At 46.7% G+C, this 16,469-nt stretch overlaps 2 protein-coding genes across 3 annotated transcripts in view; both read left to right on the top strand.

Moving 5' to 3' along the window:
• The first annotated feature begins 2,000 nt into the window (after nucleotides 1-2,000).
• Nucleotides 2,001-16,469, top strand: part of POLN (DNA polymerase nu) — a 103,249-nt gene continuing 88,780 nt past the window's right edge. Inside the window, exons 1-2 of the mRNA XM_037046936.1 lie at nucleotides 2,001-2,081; nucleotides 11,484-11,628. Of these exons, the coding sequence (XP_036902831.1) occupies nucleotides 11,490-11,628 (139 nt within the window). The 5' untranslated portion in view covers nucleotides 2,001-2,081; nucleotides 11,484-11,489. The remainder of the gene's footprint in view (nucleotides 2,082-11,483; nucleotides 11,629-16,469) is intronic.
• HAUS3 (HAUS augmin like complex subunit 3) lies at nucleotides 2,008-9,774 on the top strand. Of its 2 annotated transcripts, XM_037046957.1 has the most exons (5): nucleotides 2,008-2,081; nucleotides 2,781-3,796; nucleotides 4,571-5,010; nucleotides 6,124-6,352; nucleotides 8,652-9,774. In XM_037046957.1, the coding sequence occupies exons 2-5, from the start codon at nucleotides 2,885-2,887 to the stop codon at nucleotides 8,883-8,885; spliced, it is 1,815 nt and encodes a 604-aa protein (XP_036902852.1). In that variant the 5' UTR covers nucleotides 2,008-2,081; nucleotides 2,781-2,884; the 3' UTR covers nucleotides 8,886-9,774. The 2 variants fall into 2 exon arrangements, with proteins under 2 accessions (XP_036902852.1, XP_036902845.1); XM_037046950.1 differs by lacking the exon at nucleotides 2,008-2,081 and having other exon boundaries at nucleotides 2,507-3,796.

Below are 16,469 nucleotides of genomic sequence, written 5' to 3' on the forward strand. Positions count from 1 at the left end.
CAATGCAGTGGAGCCCCCTGCTCCTGTCTCCAGGCGCCTTTCCTCACTTTTGGTAAAGACAGCTTGTCCCGGAGGTAAGTGTAACATACTGGTTTTCCTCAATTCCAGATGCAGCCTCAAGTGCAGATACCCTAATAAGTATGCAAAGAAAACTTTTCGAGTCTGTATAGTTGAACCTGTTGTGTTTGTAATTTGTGCATGTGTGTGTGTGTGTGGGGGGGCTAACACCATTGATTTTTACTTTATATTTTATGGGGAGTTTTGGCCCCACTAACATCTCCACTAACATCATTCAAACAATTAACTATGGTCGGTTATTAACTACCGGCCGTGATATTAACTACCGGACGGTTACTAACTATGGTTGTGATATTAACTACCGACCATAGTTAATATCACGTGGAGAATCTGTGGGTGCAGGAAATGACCCAGGAGCCACTAGGAAGAGTGGGCTTCTGGAACCACCTCGTGTGCTCGTGGGCTCACCCTCCTCTCCCCCTAGGGACTACTCTGTAAAGTAGCCCCTTTTCTTCCTGGCATTGTATCTCCTCTAAGTCTATAAAGATTCCTGAGTTCCTCCCTTGTTAAAACAAACCCAAACCCAAATCCTCCCCAGCTCTGCATTCCCACCCCCTCATCCATGTCCTTCTGCCCCTTCTCTCTCTGCTCTTCAACCTTTGCCTCCTCAGCAGAATTTCTTGAAGGCACTGCTCGAACGGCCTCCACTTCCTCCCTACCAGCCCAGGGAGCTCCCATCTCTTGTGCCCCACCCCCACTCCCCCACCCCCATCCCTCTCCTCCTGGACCAGCGGCTCTAACCTAGCTTCAGAAGCTCACTTGCAGGACCCATCTCCCAGATTTCAGGCAGGACACCGCCCAGTGACCCCTCTCCATGTTTGTTTTTCAGATTATTTCAGGCTTTGTCATTTTAGGATAAAAAGTAAAACAAACGAATTAGTAAAGTATTTTCAACTCAAGACTTGTGATATATGCCTTAGAACAGCTTCCCCCCTTAAACATATTAAGAAATATTATGCAGAAAAACTCGCGCCCTTCCAATGTCACACTAGGCGAGGACGTTGTCTAACCAGCCACCTTAACCATTTGATGCTGGGGGTGTGGCTATAACCCTTGCTCTTTAGTTGATTGGGAAGTGAGAAGACTTTGGTCTGGTAGAGATGTGAATGAGTTGCGTTCAGCACGAATGAGAATCCCAAAGGTCTGGGTACATTGGAGGGGGCATCAACCAGGTTTTCGTGGAACTTTGCAACCTGTTCCAGGGCGTTCTTTCTTTCCTTGCCTACACACGCTCGCTTCTAGCATCCTCTAGAAACAGTGCTGCATACTGAGTTTACAACGCCTTGGAAAGTTATGTTTTGAAAATGGGATTGTGGAGGACTTCGGCTTTTGCTTAGTGGTTAGTCGAGGACTGACTCTCGAACTGCTATACCAAAAGAATGTTCATGGTAAGAGATTATAAAGCGAGTAATAAAACAGGAGACCACCAAGCAGTGCTCCGATTGCTTTAGACCCACGATCTGCTCACTCCCTCGCCCTCTCCCAGGAAGCGCGCCTTCTGCACCGCTAGGACCGGACCCGGGGGCTGAGTCAGGGCTGCGGGGTCGAGCCAAAGGGTTGGCTCTGTCCGCGCGCCTGACAGCTGAGCCGCCCTCTAAGAGTCTGTCGCTAGGGTGCAGGGGTTTGGGTGCGAAGAGCGCAGGGAGCTGAATGAACGGAGGCGGCCCTGGTCCAGGAAAGGCACAAGTCGATGGGGTGCAAGGACTCCAGGCCTACTCGGGAGCGAGAGGCCAAACTTCCCCAAGACCTCTTCTTCCACCCAACGCGCACTTCGGGGCCGCCACAGCCCCGCCCCTAAATCAGGAAGCCAATCAGCTCTCGCCCTGCTAGTCGTCGCCCGCCCCTGCGGTCGAGCAAAAACAGTTGCCCAGTAGCCCCGACTGGGTCCTCTGCGCACGCGCGGTGGCGCGCTCCCGTGAGGCAGTGCGAGGAGCGGGACGAGCGGCGCGGAGCGCGGCGACCGCGGCCGCTGAGGGAGCGGCAACGGAGTCCGCCTTGCTGAGGTGAGTCACGCCGGCCTTGCAGTTCTGGGCGGCGCAGAGCGGTAGGAGCGGCGGCAGCCCCCTGCTGCCCCCTCTTTTTTCCGGGCGCCCTTGGGGACTCCTTTCAGCAGCGCGAGGAGCGCCCGCAAGGCTCATTCAGAGTCCGCGGGTCGCGAAGCCCGGACCAGGGGCCCGGTAGGCCGGCGCGGGGCCCCGCTGGCCCCGAGGCGCGGTGGGGACGCGGGTGGACGCGCGGGGCTCCGCAGAGCCAGTCCGTGTGCTGACCGCACTGAGCGGTTGATCTTCGCGCGAGTCGGTGGTGTCTGTGGGCGCGTCCTGTGAGCATGCGCACTTGCCGTGAGCGGAAGACACCCCCGGGGGGCTCCGGTCGGTCCGCGCGGCCGTCCCCGCGCTGAGGCTGGGCGGGTCGCGCCGCCGCGGGGTGTTCTGCTTAGTGACGGCCCGGCCCCGGCCCCGGTGAGGGTCGTCGTGGGCCGCCAGGCCGGTTGGCCCGCGCCAGGCGGGTCCCGAGTGGACGGCGGGTGGTCAGCGCGCGGCCGCGGCCGTTGTACCGCGTCGAGAGCCGCCCGGGCTCCGGGGAAGCTCGGTCTCCCCCTGGGGCGGGAGGCGCTCCGGGCCGTTCGCGCCGCCGCCGCTCCGCGTCCCCGCGAAGCGCTCCGCGCCGCCGCCCGGCCTGACGCCTGTGTTCTCCCCGCCCAGGAGAGGTCGTTGCGGGCGGGAAAAAGGCGGCCCTCCCTGTGGACGTGAGTGGCCGTGTGCGTGCGGCGCTGCGCCCGGAACGTCGCGGACTCGGGCGCTCGGCCATGAGTTGTGGGCAGGACTTCGTGGAGACGCTGCGGACAATCGGCTACCCCCGGGCCGAGTCGCTCCACGGGGCGGACTTCGACTGGCTGTTCGAGGCCGGCGGCGCCGAGCCGTTCCTGCGGTGGTTCTGCGGGAGCGTGAGCGAGCGGAACGTGCTGTCGGAGGAGGAAGTGCAGGCCTTCGGTCGCCTCCGCGGGTCGGGCCGGCCGGTCCTGGAGGGCGCCGCGCTGGAGGAGGCGCTGCGCACCTGCGCGGCCCCGCTGGCGAGGGCGCCGGCGCCGGGCGGCGCGGAGGAGGAGGCGCTGGAGCGGGAGCTGCACGCCCTGCGGGACCTGCGGAGCCTGCGGGTGCGGCAGCGGGACCAGCGGCGGCTGCTGGCGGCGGCCACCAGGCACCGGGCTCTGCGGCTGAGCGCCGCGGAGGAGGCGGCCAAGGAGCCGCTGAAGCGGGGGCGGGCAGCTCTGCGCGCCGCGAGCGGGGAGGTGAAGGGCACGCTGCGCGCCGCCGCGGGGGCGGTCGACCAGCTGATGCGGTTCTTCGGGGCGCCTCCGAACGCGGCCGCAGGGCCGAGCCCGCCGGTGTTTCTGTACCGGTGCCCCTCGGAGCAGTACCTGGGCCAGGAGGAGAGGAGCACCGCGGCGCTGGCCTGCTACACCAGGACCCAGTTCTTCCAGGGCGTGCACGCGGTCGTGGAGAGCTCCAGCGAGGAGCACTTCCAGCTCGTGGACCTGCGGGCGCCGGCTGTGTGCGACAGCCCAGAGGACGCGCAGGGGAGGCGGCTGGAGATGGCGCGGCTGCAGCTGGCGTTCATCTGCGCGCAGCACCAGGCCGTCCACCTGCGGGCCGGTAATCTGAGCCTGAAGGCGAGGATCGAGTGGGCGGAGGAGACCCTTCGCGGCCTTGCCACCCAGGTGAGTTCGGCGTGGGCGGGGTGGACGCACTGCGTCTCTGCGGTCAGTGCTTGGTCGGCGATGTGTCCGCGTTTCCCGTGAGCCCCGCTGCCTTGGTTCACTGACTTGAAACGAAAGCGTGTCTGTGTCCGGACTTTGGGTTCGGTTTGGGTCGGTTGGGACACAGACGCAGGAGCTTCCTGTCTAAGCAGCGAGCCTCAGTGCGGGGCTGTTTTCCGCCCTGTGCCCTCTGCCCTTGTGCCCTCTGCGAGGTCCGAGGGGCCGGGCCCTCGGGGAGAGTGGGTGCATGTGCTGCTTGGAGAGCGTACCTTCTAGACAGTGTGACCACCACCTGGGTGAAAACACCAAATTAGTTCTGACAGACAGACTTTGGAATAACGTGCGAAATCCTGTCATCCTCTAGAATGCCAAAAGTAGCTGACGGAATGGGCAGAATAGTTACTGAGAAATTGTTTTTATTTCGAAAGCAAAATTAAATAGTATTGAGTAGTGTGTTAATAATTTTTGCTAATTGGGACAAGTATGACAAGGATTTTGTGTTTGGTAGCCAGGACTGTACATGTGTGGCAGTAATAGTGTTAAATTCTAGCAATGCGAGTTGGCTTTACCCTTGACTTGGTCTGCACTTTTCCTGTGACTTTGGCTTTTGCTGATAGGAAGTTACTTTTTTGTTATTGAGCATGTTATCTATTAGCCTAAAATGGAAGTGAGACTGACTTTAAGACTTTGAACTTCATACATACAGTGTGAAATGTAATCGCTTTCTTTGTGTAGGCTCTTGGAAAAGAGAATTTGGAGGCTAAAATATCTAGCTTGAACACTGGTATTCTGAAACTTGAAGAACAAATTACTCATGTAAAAGAAAACACCTTGCCTGCCGTGATAAAAGAGAATGCCCAGTTGTTGAATATGCCAGTTGTGAAGGGAGATTTTGATCTGCAGATTGCCAAGCAGGACTATTATACAGCAAGACAAGAGTTAGTTTTAAATCAGCTGATAAAGCAAAAGGCATCATTTGAACTTCTGCAGTTATCATATGAGATCGAGTTGAGAAAGCATCGGGACATACATCGGCAACTCGAAAATCTGGTTCAAGAACTGAGTCAAAGTATCACGATACTCCACCAGCGATTAGAAATGCTGGCTGACCCACCAGTATCTCAGCAGAGAAACCCAAGGAACACCATTGACACCAAGGATTACTCTACTCACAGGTGCGCTTCGTTGTTTCAGTGCTGAGTGGTCATTTTGCCTTTTGTAGGATGCTAGAGAGAGTTTGAACTGAAATTGGAGAAGGCTAAAAAATTCTTTGCACTCTGTTTTTGGCCTTTTTATTTTCCCACTTTTACGTGCTTCCCCCCCCCCCTTTTTTTCTTCCCTTTACCATTTATGTTAAATGTGGAAGTAGCTTCTGTAGAGCTGAGAGGGTTGGGTTGGAGGCATGAATATATACCAGATCTTACTCATCTTTAACACCATTTCTTGGATGGCTTATTTTAAAGTTAGGGCAGGAGTTTACCTACCGCAGGAAGGTTGAGTCCAGGTTAGTGTAGAGTTGATGCCACCTTTGGAGAAGGTGGCAGTGGAGGGAAGACTTCAGTTCTGTGTCTAGTCAGGTGAGTCAGTGAGGAGGAGTGCTATCTCCCTGCCTTTTCTGGGTGTCTTAAGCGATTTGATGGTGTGGGGGGGGGGTCCTGCAATTGGAGGGCTAAAATAGTCAGAGGCCTCAAAAATCTGGATCCTACTCCTGACTTTTCTCTAGGGCCAGAGGAAAATCATCTGATCCCTTGTTGTTAAATGAAATGAGACATAGGTACCTCTGCTGTTACTGTTTATGTGGCTCTTTATTGTTCACTCTGTACACATTTTTCATATTTGCAAATTATCTCTTCTAAATCAACAACAGTCCTTTAGCATAGGTAGATGTAATGTGAAAATTACATCTCAGGTTGACTTGACCTAGGCCTCATATAACAGCCAGAACTTAGTTGTATTCTGTGAAGGTGTTTTCCTGGGAGGTGTCTCTGAAATGTACTTCGTTTGAAGTAGGTTAATGGCAGTTAAAGTAAAGAAAATTTTATTTTTTATATAGGGAAATTGGGGCTTCACATGCAATAATTTGAATGTATATTTCTCTAGGAAGAGTATTTTTGTTGTAGTGTTTTTAGTTACTTGGCTTAACAGCAGGCAGATTAATATTTTTAAGTCGTTAGCTATGCACAAAGATGCCCCAATACAGTGGATTATAATTTTGAAAACGGCTGATTTGAGGATTTTTTCCCCTCTAATTTTTTTCCCTAACCCTCTAATTTTTATTTTCATTTTAGGCTTTATCAACTTTTAGAAGGAGAGAATAAGAAAAAGGAATTGTTTATAACCCATAGAAACCTGGAGGAAGTGGCTGAGAAATTAAAACAAGATGTTTCTTTAGTACAAGATCAATTGACAATATCTGCTCAAGAACATTCTTTCTTTATGTCCAAACTGAATAATGATGTGGACTTGCTTTGTGATATTTTGTATCAAGGAAGAAACCAGCTGTTGCTTAGTGATCAGGTGGGTGCTTGCCACAGTAAAAAATCTCATTTTTTTTGTTCACATATAAGTATACTTCTCAGATAGTTTTGATAGCGTACACAAAGTTTTCAAAATTTATAAAATATTTCAGACATACAAGAAAATGTAATGCTAGGCTAAGAATTTTTTAAAATAATACAACCACTCATATATATATTTTTACCCATGTTAGCAAACAGTATTGGCATTGTATTGTTAAGATACTGTGTGTACTTAGTGGTAGCAGGCTCCTCCTAAGAGCATTCCCCTCCCTCAAAGGAGTAGCTACTGTAGAGCTATAGAACTGTGCTCAGTTTTATTGTTTCCTTGCTTTTGTTTGTAATTTTATTACACTTACATATTCCTAGACTATATATTGTTCCGTTTTGTCTATTTTTGAACTTTATATACATACTATTATTTTTGTATGTGCTATTCAGTAACTTTTGTTTTTTTTAATAATATTGGTATTCATCCATGTAGGTATATACAAAGCTGTAGCTCATTTATATATTTAATATTCCATTGTATGAAACTCCACGATTTACCCATTTTGTTGACATTGTGTTATTTCCAGTTTTTGCTATTGTAGATCACACTGCCATGGATAGTCCTGTTTCATGTCTCTTAGTTGCACATTCGTGTGTATGTACGCATACACCCTCATCCTTACTCTCACTCAGAAATGGAAATGCTGGGTCCCAGGTTCCATTTCACAGCATTTGTCAGGTGGTTTTCCAGAGCAGTGGAGCCGCACTGCGCCAGCCTGAGAGATGCTGTTTGTCCACGTCCTCCTCATCACACAGTGCTGTCTGCTTTAACGCTTCTCTCAGTCTGTGCTTACAAAGGAACACCCCACTGGCCGTGTCGTGTGCGTTTCCCTGGTTAGAAGGGAGGTTGTGCTTCCTTTCCGTTGTTTACTGGCCATTCTGCTTTTTCTGAAAATTACTTGTTCATCTCCTTTTCCTGTTTTAGGTCCCTTAAAAAAATCATTTGTAGGAGATACTAATCTATTTTAAATGCCAATCGTTCGTTATTTAGATGTCTATATATTTCTTACTCCCTCTTTGTGGCTTGTCTTTTGTGTGTTAACCGTTCTTTTGTTTCTGGCTTCTTTTAGGGTTTTTATTTAGGGTTTTCATTGTTATTTTTTAAGATTTTATTTGTTTATTTTTGGAGAGTGGGGAAAGAGAGGATGAGAAACACCAATTTGTGGTTGGCTCTCTCGCGCCCCCAACTACTAGGGACCTGCCCTGGCCCCCGATTCAGGCATGTTCCCTGAGTGGGAATCAAACCAGTGACCCTTTGGTTTGCAGGTCAGCTCTCAGTCCACTGAGCCACACCAGCAGGGCAGAAAGCTTTTGTTTGATTTTTAAAATACTTTGCCTTTTACATTTTTTTCCTATTGGAGGACTGATCTGAATCTGATCTGAATAACTAGCCTACCTTTCCTTGAAATAGGAAGGCTTGTGAGGAGTTGGTTAATGATTTTTAAAACTCTGGCAAGCAGAAATTTTTCATTTTTAATTTGGGGTAAAATATATAGAATATAGAAATTACAACTTTAGCCATTTTTAAGTGTACATTTCAGTGGTGTTAAGTACTTTCACAGTGTTGTAAAACCATGACCAGTATGTATACATTTCCATAACTTTTCCGCCTCCTTCAATCCCCACTCCTCCTTCCCAGCCCCAGTAACCTGTATTCCACTTTTCTGTCTCTGGATTTGTTCACTCTAGATACTTCATAAAATGGAGTTACAGAATATTTATTCTTTTGTGTTTGGCTCATCTCAGCATAGTGTCCATAAGTTTCATTCATATGGGAAAAATGCTGCTGTGGACATTGTGCACAAGTCCTGTATGGTGCCCAAGTGTCTGAGCCCCTATTTTCATTTCTTTTGGGGAAATACCTGGGGGTGGAATTGCTGGGTCCTATAGTAATTCCATGTTTAACCCTTTTGAGAAACTGTCCAACTTTTCCACAGCTGCTGCACCTTCTTACACTCCCACCCGCAGCACACAAGGATTCCAGTTTCCTCCTATCCTTGCCTACACTTTTATTTTCCTTTTAAAAAAATATCTAGTAGCTATCCAGATGGGTGTGAAGTGGTAGCTATGATTAGTTTTTTAAAACTTGTGTCACTGATTTTTATCTTGACCCAGTAGATAATTGTTTTATAAAATTCTGTGAATGTGTGAATATCACTTATATTAATTTCATGTAAATTACATTTAAGATTTATAATTGATGGTGTTACAAATAGAGATCTGGCATTAAAAGCAATTTTTTTTTCTAGGAGTTAACAGAGCAATTTCATCAAGTTGAGTCTCAACTGAATAAGTTAAATCATCTTCTTACTGATATTCTTGCCGATGTGAAGACAAAAAGAAAAATTTTGGCATCTAATAAACTGCATCAAATGGAGAGAGAATTATATGTATATTTTTTAAAAGATGAAGATTATCTGAAAAATATCGTTGAGAATTTAGAAAACAAATCAAAGGTTAAGGCCGTTGGTCTCAAAGATTGAAAATTACTTAAAACTGCATCTTTACTACATATGTGTAATGTTTTACATATTAAGAAGAGAATAGAGCTAATAAACATTCCTAAAATTTTAAACTTGAGGTCAGTGGAACGGTTAATGAGTTCCAGCTTCACATCAGTTTGTTTTCTTCTTTATGTGACATTCATGTTAGAGGACCAGTGCTTTATACAACTTGGACATTTGCTTGGTGGCACTTGGTCCTGGTAACTTTTTACACACAGGGAAAAAGTACTACAGTAGCGGCCCCCTTATCTCCAGGTTTGCTTTCTGCTATTTCATTTACCTGCAGTCAACCACGGTCTGAAAAGATTAAATGGAAAATTCCAGAAATAAACAACTTACAAGTTCTAAATTGTGCGCCATTGTGGATAATGTGATGAAAGCTAATGCCAGCCTGCTCCATCCAGTCCTGGACGTGAATCATCTTTGTATCCAGTGTCTTCACTCTGTGTGCTGGCTGCCCGTTAGTCACTTAGTAGTTGTCTTGGTGCTTGTGTCCAAGTCACCCTTAATTTACTTACTGGTGGCCCCAAAGGGCAAGACCAGTGGTGCTGGCAACTTGGATGTGGTGAAGAGAAGCAGTGACGTTCTTCAAGTGAAAATGCGTGTCGGGTTCTCTCTGGTTTTGGGCATCCACTAGGGGTCTAAGAATGAATTCCCTGTGGATCGGGGGTGGGTTCTACTGTACTATAGAATGCAAATGTTGTTCAATAGACTGGTACCTTTACTAATTTCTTTTGTTTTTAGAAATAGAAATTTTTTGTTAAATATTTTGGAATTTCATAGTCCTTTGAATCAACACTGTTAAAGCTGTAGACTTTATTACGTGGAATAGCCAAATCTAGACTGTAAAATAAAATTCTGCTACTCTAACTGTGTCCTCCTAATTTTCTTTTGTAGACTTTGAGACTCATAAGGTTCTTTCTTACACCACAACAAATGTCAAGTCTCTGTATGCGATTGTTCATTTTATAGGCTGGGTCTGAGGTCTTTCATTTTTTGTCAGATACTTCAGCAGTTATTTGATTTCAGTGTGACTTACACATGAATAACTTTAAAATGAAATTTCAAAATTCCATTAAAGTGGTGGTTCAAGGGACTCATAATGCTGTTTTAATCAGTTTCTTTGGTGTGAAAATACTTAAATGTTGACTATAGTAGCTGGGATACAAGTGTAGTATTTGGACAGTTAGAAATTTTGTTTTAAAATGTAGCAAGCATTCTTTTATTTTTTTAAAGATTTTATTTCTAGAGAGAGGAAGGCAGGGAGAAAGAGGGAGAGAAACATCAATGTGTGGTTGCTTCTCGTGCATACCTTACTAGGGACCTGGAGCACAACCCAGGCATGTGCCCTGACCGGGAATCAAATCAGCGACCCTTTGGTTTGCAGGTTGGTGTTGAGTCCACTGACCCACACCAGCTGGGGCATAGAAGTCATTTTAAGAGTTGGTATAAAAAACTTGAAGTAGCTTATTTATCAGTTACTACATTAAATGCTGCTTCATTGCTTGATTTATACATAGCCTGTATTATATACCATGTAAGCTTTATAGAGAAAAGATACAGCAAGAATATTCTTGCTCCAAGAATATATTACCCACCCTTCATATCTAAAAACTATATTATAGGTGATCTTTATGGAATTTTTCAACTATGACTATCAAAATGGGTATGTGTAGGTGACAGATGAGCTCTGATAATTTTTTTAATCATTGAGCAAAAATGTTTTGCCAATTAATATTTGTACATTATTTAAAAATTTACGAAGTCTCAAAATTTTGTAGCAAAGATTTTGTCTAGCCGAGCTTGTATAGTTCAATGGCTTGAGCCCAAGCCTGCGAACCAGTAGGTTGCTGATTCCCAGTTCAGGGCATGAGCCTGAGTTGCAGGCCAGGTCCCCAGTTGGGGGTATGCAAAAACCAACTAATCAATGATTCTCTCTCAAGAAAAAAAATCTTTAAAAGAACTTTGTCTAAGTTCTGCTATTAGTTCCTCAGGTAGTTTTTTGTTTCTTTTTCCCCTATTATACTACCTTGCAATAAAGAAATTAAAAATTTTCTGAAGTAATGTGGAAGTGTCACCTGGTGTCTTGCCTAAGAGCGAATTCTGTTTCGTGTCAGATATGTTAGATTTCTGACCAACTACTTGATGCTTTGTGCTGTTCCTTCCAGACCTTCACCTGCTCGGCCCCGGGGCCAGTGCCGCTGAGCAGTGTCGGGAAGGGTGTCAGGTTGTGTCCTTATGCAAGTGAGTTAAAATAGTTTTGTTCCTAAATTCGTGTGTTTGAAGATTATAACAGCTGTTTCAAAGCTCGGGTAGTATTTGAGTAAATCACTTGCTTTGAAATTGGGTCACTAAAAAAGGTTTTTTACTTTGTTACTTATTTATCATAATACCCCAAATGAGCCTCTAACCATTGCTTTCTTCTTGCTATGCAATATGTTACAGGGAAAACTGACTTCTCGTGGTTGTTAATATAGTAATTTTTATGAAAGTCTCAGTACATAAAAAATTTCAAATTGTGTCTTATTTTGAAGTCTCAAAATTAATATATAGGTATTATGTTTATCTTATATTTAGGATTTTATGAAAATGGAAAATTACCAGGCATTCGTAGGCTTTGATCTCTGTAAGATACCACTCTCCGGTGTTGCTCAGAAGGTTATGTCTGCTCTGCATTCAGGCAGTTCAATGGAGGCTGAGAGTTGGAGAGAGAATGAAAAGAGTGAGTAATATTTATGCACCTTTCTTTTGTTACTTTGATGTTCAGAATTCTTAAGACTAAGGTTTGAAGATGAACTGCAGCAAAATTACCCTGTAGAACTTAGGTTGTGTGTTGAAGCTCCTGCCTACAAACAGCCCAGCTTCCCCTCACTTTACTTCGTTAGTGGTGGCTGGGGGTCTGCTCCCTAAACTTACATGTGCTCATGGCCCTTAGTGGCTTTTAAAATGTGTGACACTCTCTCCCTCGTCCCAGGCATTTCTCTCAGACATTCCTTTAGAATCCGATCAACTGTTTAAATCCAACCTTGGAAGAGAGGGCCTCCTCACAGCGCTTGTTGCTTCAGCCTTAGCTCTCATTGAACCCGTGCTCGGTATAGTCGGCCCACGGGTCTCACATCTGCATGTTCCACCAACTGCACATCCAAATGGAAAAATCCCAGAAAGTTCTGGATAAAAGCAGAACACGACTTTGCCATGTGCCCAGCACTATGCTGAGTCCACCTAAAGGAAGTGATGTGTAGGCATGCCCTGCTGTCGCCTTTATGCCTGTGTGGCGTGCATGTAAATACTGCGCCGTTTCATGTGAGGAACTTGAGCGTCTGCGGATCTTGGTCGTCCTGGGGGTCCTGGGGGTCCTGGAACTGATGGCCCACAGACACTGAAGACGACTGTATCTGCCTGCTGTGTGCGGTGGCCTGGGGACGTGTCTTTGATAATACACGTGTTACAGTGCAGAGAAATGCATAAACTCCCACGGGGCAAACATCAGTGCACCCAGTGTGCATGTGCTCACAAGTGGACTGAAATGTTCCAAACTCCTTATTTTAAAAAACTAGCAAAGTAGTTTTTACTTTGAATTTGTAAGTCAGGGCCAGTAATTTGTTTCTTTTTCCAGAGTGAAGTAGAGTTAATTACACTGAGATGAAATAATCGAGAGTGGTGACAGTGCGGGTGCTGTTACAGATGCAGTGCGTTTATTAGGGTGTGGTGGCACTTAACATTTCGTTGTGTTCATATCCAGGCATCTGTTGCTTATGTGTCTCATAGAAGTCACTAATAAATGAGCCGGTGAGAATTTTGGGGTGTGGACTGCATACTTAGTATGTTAGGGGAAATGAGCTGGTGGGGGGAATAGTAAAGAAGAGTAAAAATTTAAACATCAAAGAGCTTTCTCCTGTATTCTGTATGCTTTCTAAAATAAAAGCAGTATTCACTTGACAGGTGGGAATGTACTTCCTTAAATAATCATAATAATGAAATGCCTTTGGTAACTATATTGTGTCTGTTGAGAAAAATTTCTGGCACTCAGCCCGTCTCATGACCTCTCATCATGTTCTTAAAAGACCCTGTGAAAACCCTAAATTTATGGAGAAGGTAATGGAAAAAGATGAAGTTTTATTTTTTTTTGTCAGGTATTTTGGATTTGGAAAAATCTTGGATTTTCACCAGGATTCTGAATTATCTATTACGTAACAACATCAGTACAATCTTAGTGACTTAAAACAACAGTTGTCTCTTTCTCTGGCTCAGGAATCTGGGCCGAGTTTCCTGGGGCCTCTGCTGGGCTACAGAGTGGGTGCAGCCAGAGCCGGAGCGCCGTCTGAGGCTCAGATAGAGAAGCATTCGCGTGCAGGCTAACACGGTTCTTGGCAGAATTCAGTCCTTTCTGCGTCCTTCTGGCTGCAGACAGCTTTGCGTCAAAGGCAGCAAGAGCACGTCCCTAGCAAGACTGGCGTCAAAGTGTTACGTGGCATCGTCACAAACATCCTCTTACCGTCGCTTCTTCCTGTTGTGTAGAAGTGAGTTACCGAGTCCCACCTACACTCGAGAAGAAGTTCACAAGGGTCTGAGTCCTAGGAGGCATGGGTCATGCGGCCACCTTCGAGTCTGCCTGCCAATGAGTCCCACCAGTGTTGTGATCTCACAGGCATGTGATCTGAAGTTGGATTGCTAGTGGGTTCCTGGCAGGTGATGCTGGCCTTAACCTAGTGGGCTCTTGTCATATGCTGCCATTTCATACCAAATAAACATCAAACTTGAACTCAGATCATTGGAGATAAGCTACAAATACTTGCTTTTATAAACACAAGTAAAAGCAGACATCATTAATAGTTACTGTGGGCTCTCCTCTTTAGACCAAATGGAGTAGCTGGAGATACACATCCAAGTAAGGATTGGACTGTGTAAGCTCCTTGCAAGACTGATCTTTTGAAATTTAAAAACTCTTTGCTGTGAAAAAAGAACGACGCAGAAACTAAAACCACAGCCTAACAATTTGTGTAAAGAGGGCGTACGTGTCACTACCGCCTACATTGCCAACACCGCAGAATTTCCCTCTGATAACCCCTCCCTGCTCTGCAGTGACCGCTGTCCTGATTTTCTGTGGCGACGACCACTTCTCTCTTCCTAATCACAGGCATTTCGTGTTGCTCCTCAGGCCTCCAGGGCCATGTTTGCTGCACTACCAGAGTGTCCTTTGCTTTTGTGAGACACACAGACTGCGAGGCTCAGTGTTCTTACGGTCAGGTGTGGCCAAGCAGCAGGTTCCGTCTGAAGCGTGCGTGGCGTCTCCAGGATAGGCCTGGAAACATCCGGCTTGCTTCCTAGCCGGCCGCCTCTTGCCTGCCCTCCAGTTGCAACCCAAAGTGCCTCCTTTCCAACCCTGAAAATGATAGCGGTGCCCCAGAGGACTGTGGAACAGCCTGCTGGAAGGGACCCGGGTTCCAGAGTGACTTCGGGGACAGCTGCACCACCAGCTGGGGCCACTCACCTGAGGGGAATGAACTTGCTGTTCTCTTAGCCATTGTGTCGTGTTGTGCTGTCGGGTCTTCTGTGACTGGTAGTTCTGCTTCTTATCCTGACTCAGACGCCTGTACACTGGGTTCAGAATGAGACTCATCTGAGCTGGATTTTCACTGTTTTCACTGTTGTTTTGTTGTTCAGTAATGCCACTGGGCATCTTTGGTAAACACTGGGGGAGTAGTTTTCAGGGTGATTTCAAGATTGTCGGCTGACCTGGTACTCTGATAGGATTATTTGTGTGACTAAAGCACATACTAGAAACTATCTATGTTTTGTCTAAGTACCTATGGAGATCAAACATGTTTGCTAGTATATTTTTTTCCAGGTTCTTTATTTTAACTTGATAGAGCCTAGAGGTGAATATGGCATTTTCCAGTAAAATAATACTTTAATCTGTTTTTAAGATTTTATTTTACTTACTTTTAGAGAGAGGGAGAGAAACAGCAATGTGTGGTTGCCTCTTGCGTGCCCTCAACCGGGGACCTACCTGTCCAACCATACCCATTCCCTTGACTGGGAATTGAACCGGTGACCCTTCGGTTCACAGTCTGGTACTCAATCCATTGAGCCACACCAGCCAGGGCAAAATAAAAATATTTTTACAGACATTGCAAATTAAGAGTCTGGGCCCCTTGAAGGTAGATACTTGTTAAAATCTGATTGATTCACGTGAAATGGTTTTTTTAAAAATTTTATTTATTTGTCTTTAGAAGGGAAGGGAAGGAGAGAAGGAGAGAAACATCAATGTATGGTTGCTTCTGGTGCATCCCCTGCTGGGAACTGGCCCCTGCTAGGAACTAGCCTGCAACCCAGGCATGTGCCCTGACTGGGAATCGAACTGCGATCTTTTGGTTCACAGACCCGATCCACTGAGCTACACCAGCCAGGGTTACGTGAAATGTTTATTTATTCCTATCTCGTGGAGATCTCTGCAGTTTTAAGGATAGATAACAAAATGATAAAACATGTTTTGATTATATTCATTCTAATCAAGAGTATATGGATAAACATATTATTTGTACTTCTGCCCAATAAACAGCTCTTGTGTCCAACCACAGCACACGTGGCCAGGCGTTGGGTCTCAGTTGCGCTGCCCCGTGCAGGCTGCCTTCTGCCCTTGGGTTTGCAGTCGTTTCCTAATGGCTGTTTGCCTCCAGTTTGTTGTCCCTTTGGTCTGGTCTTTGCTGGGTTTAGCTGAGCTCTTGTCCTTGCTGCGAGGTTAGTCTGCGCGAGCAGCCCTCTTCCTCCAAGCTGGCCCTGCCTGCCCTTTATACTCTGATGTTGCCCCACATTCCCTCTTCATGCCCGGTTCAGATGTGACTTCTGAGCCTGTGGCATTTCCCAACTTTCTACCTCCCCTTCTTTTCCATCCTCCACTCACAGCGGAGTGAAATCGGTGTTTTTCAAGGTTCTGCTTAAATACTTCTTTCATCATCACGATGCAATGCTTCTACATTGTTTCCATCTCAACGGAATTAGTGCATTTGATTCAGCACAGGTCCGTTTAGAGAACTTACTGTAAATGTTCCGGGTGCTTTAACTTGCCCTGCTCCCAACCCCTCCCCCGAAGGCCGAGGTGGACTTCCTAGAGCACAGCTGGGTCTGATTCCCAGGGAACCCAATCTGCTCCAGCCGGTGCCCCAGCTGGTGCCGGACTGGGCTGGGGAGAGCCGCTGTGGTGCTGTGGGGTTTGGCCTCCCTCCCGTAGGCTGGCACGGGTGCCTTCATCACAGTTGTACTTGGGACACAAGTGGCAGCAGTGCAGTTAAAATTGTCACTAGAGGAGGTTGGTCTGTGCCAGTGGAAGCTGTTGCCTGGGCTGCTGGGACAGTACTGCATAGAAGATGATGTGTAAAAGTGGGGGAATGAGGTCCAGAACTCAGGGTGTCTGGGCCAGGGATCTCCCTCAACAGGAAAAGTCCCCCTGCCCAATAGAGAAAGAGCATCGCAAAGCCTCTACAGCCTGGCTGGGGGAAGGGGAAGTGGACCAGGGCTTTGGGAGTTCCTTTGCCCATCTAGAGTACTTGGCCAGCATTTGGT

The sequence above is a fragment of the Sturnira hondurensis genome, unplaced genomic scaffold (genome assembly GCF_014824575.4).
Source record: "Sturnira hondurensis isolate 20B ecotype Veracruz unplaced genomic scaffold, ASM1482457v3 Scaffold0000780, whole genome shotgun sequence".
Taxonomy (NCBI): Eukaryota; Metazoa; Chordata; class Mammalia; order Chiroptera; family Phyllostomidae; genus Sturnira; species Sturnira hondurensis.

Excerpts from the sequence above, each read along its gene's own strand:
- HAUS3 (XM_037046957.1), top strand. The coding sequence starts at position 2,885 with ATGAGTTGTGGGCAGGACTTCGTGGAGACGCTGCGGACAATCGGCTAC. Across the intron at positions 3,797-4,570 it reads TTCGCGGCCTTGCCACCCAG|GCTCTTGGAAAAGAGAATTT; the intron begins GTGAGTTCGGCG and ends TTCTTTGTGTAG. Across the intron at positions 6,353-8,651 it reads AGCTGTTGCTTAGTGATCAG|GAGTTAACAGAGCAATTTCA; the intron begins GTGGGTGCTTGC and ends TTTTTTTTCTAG.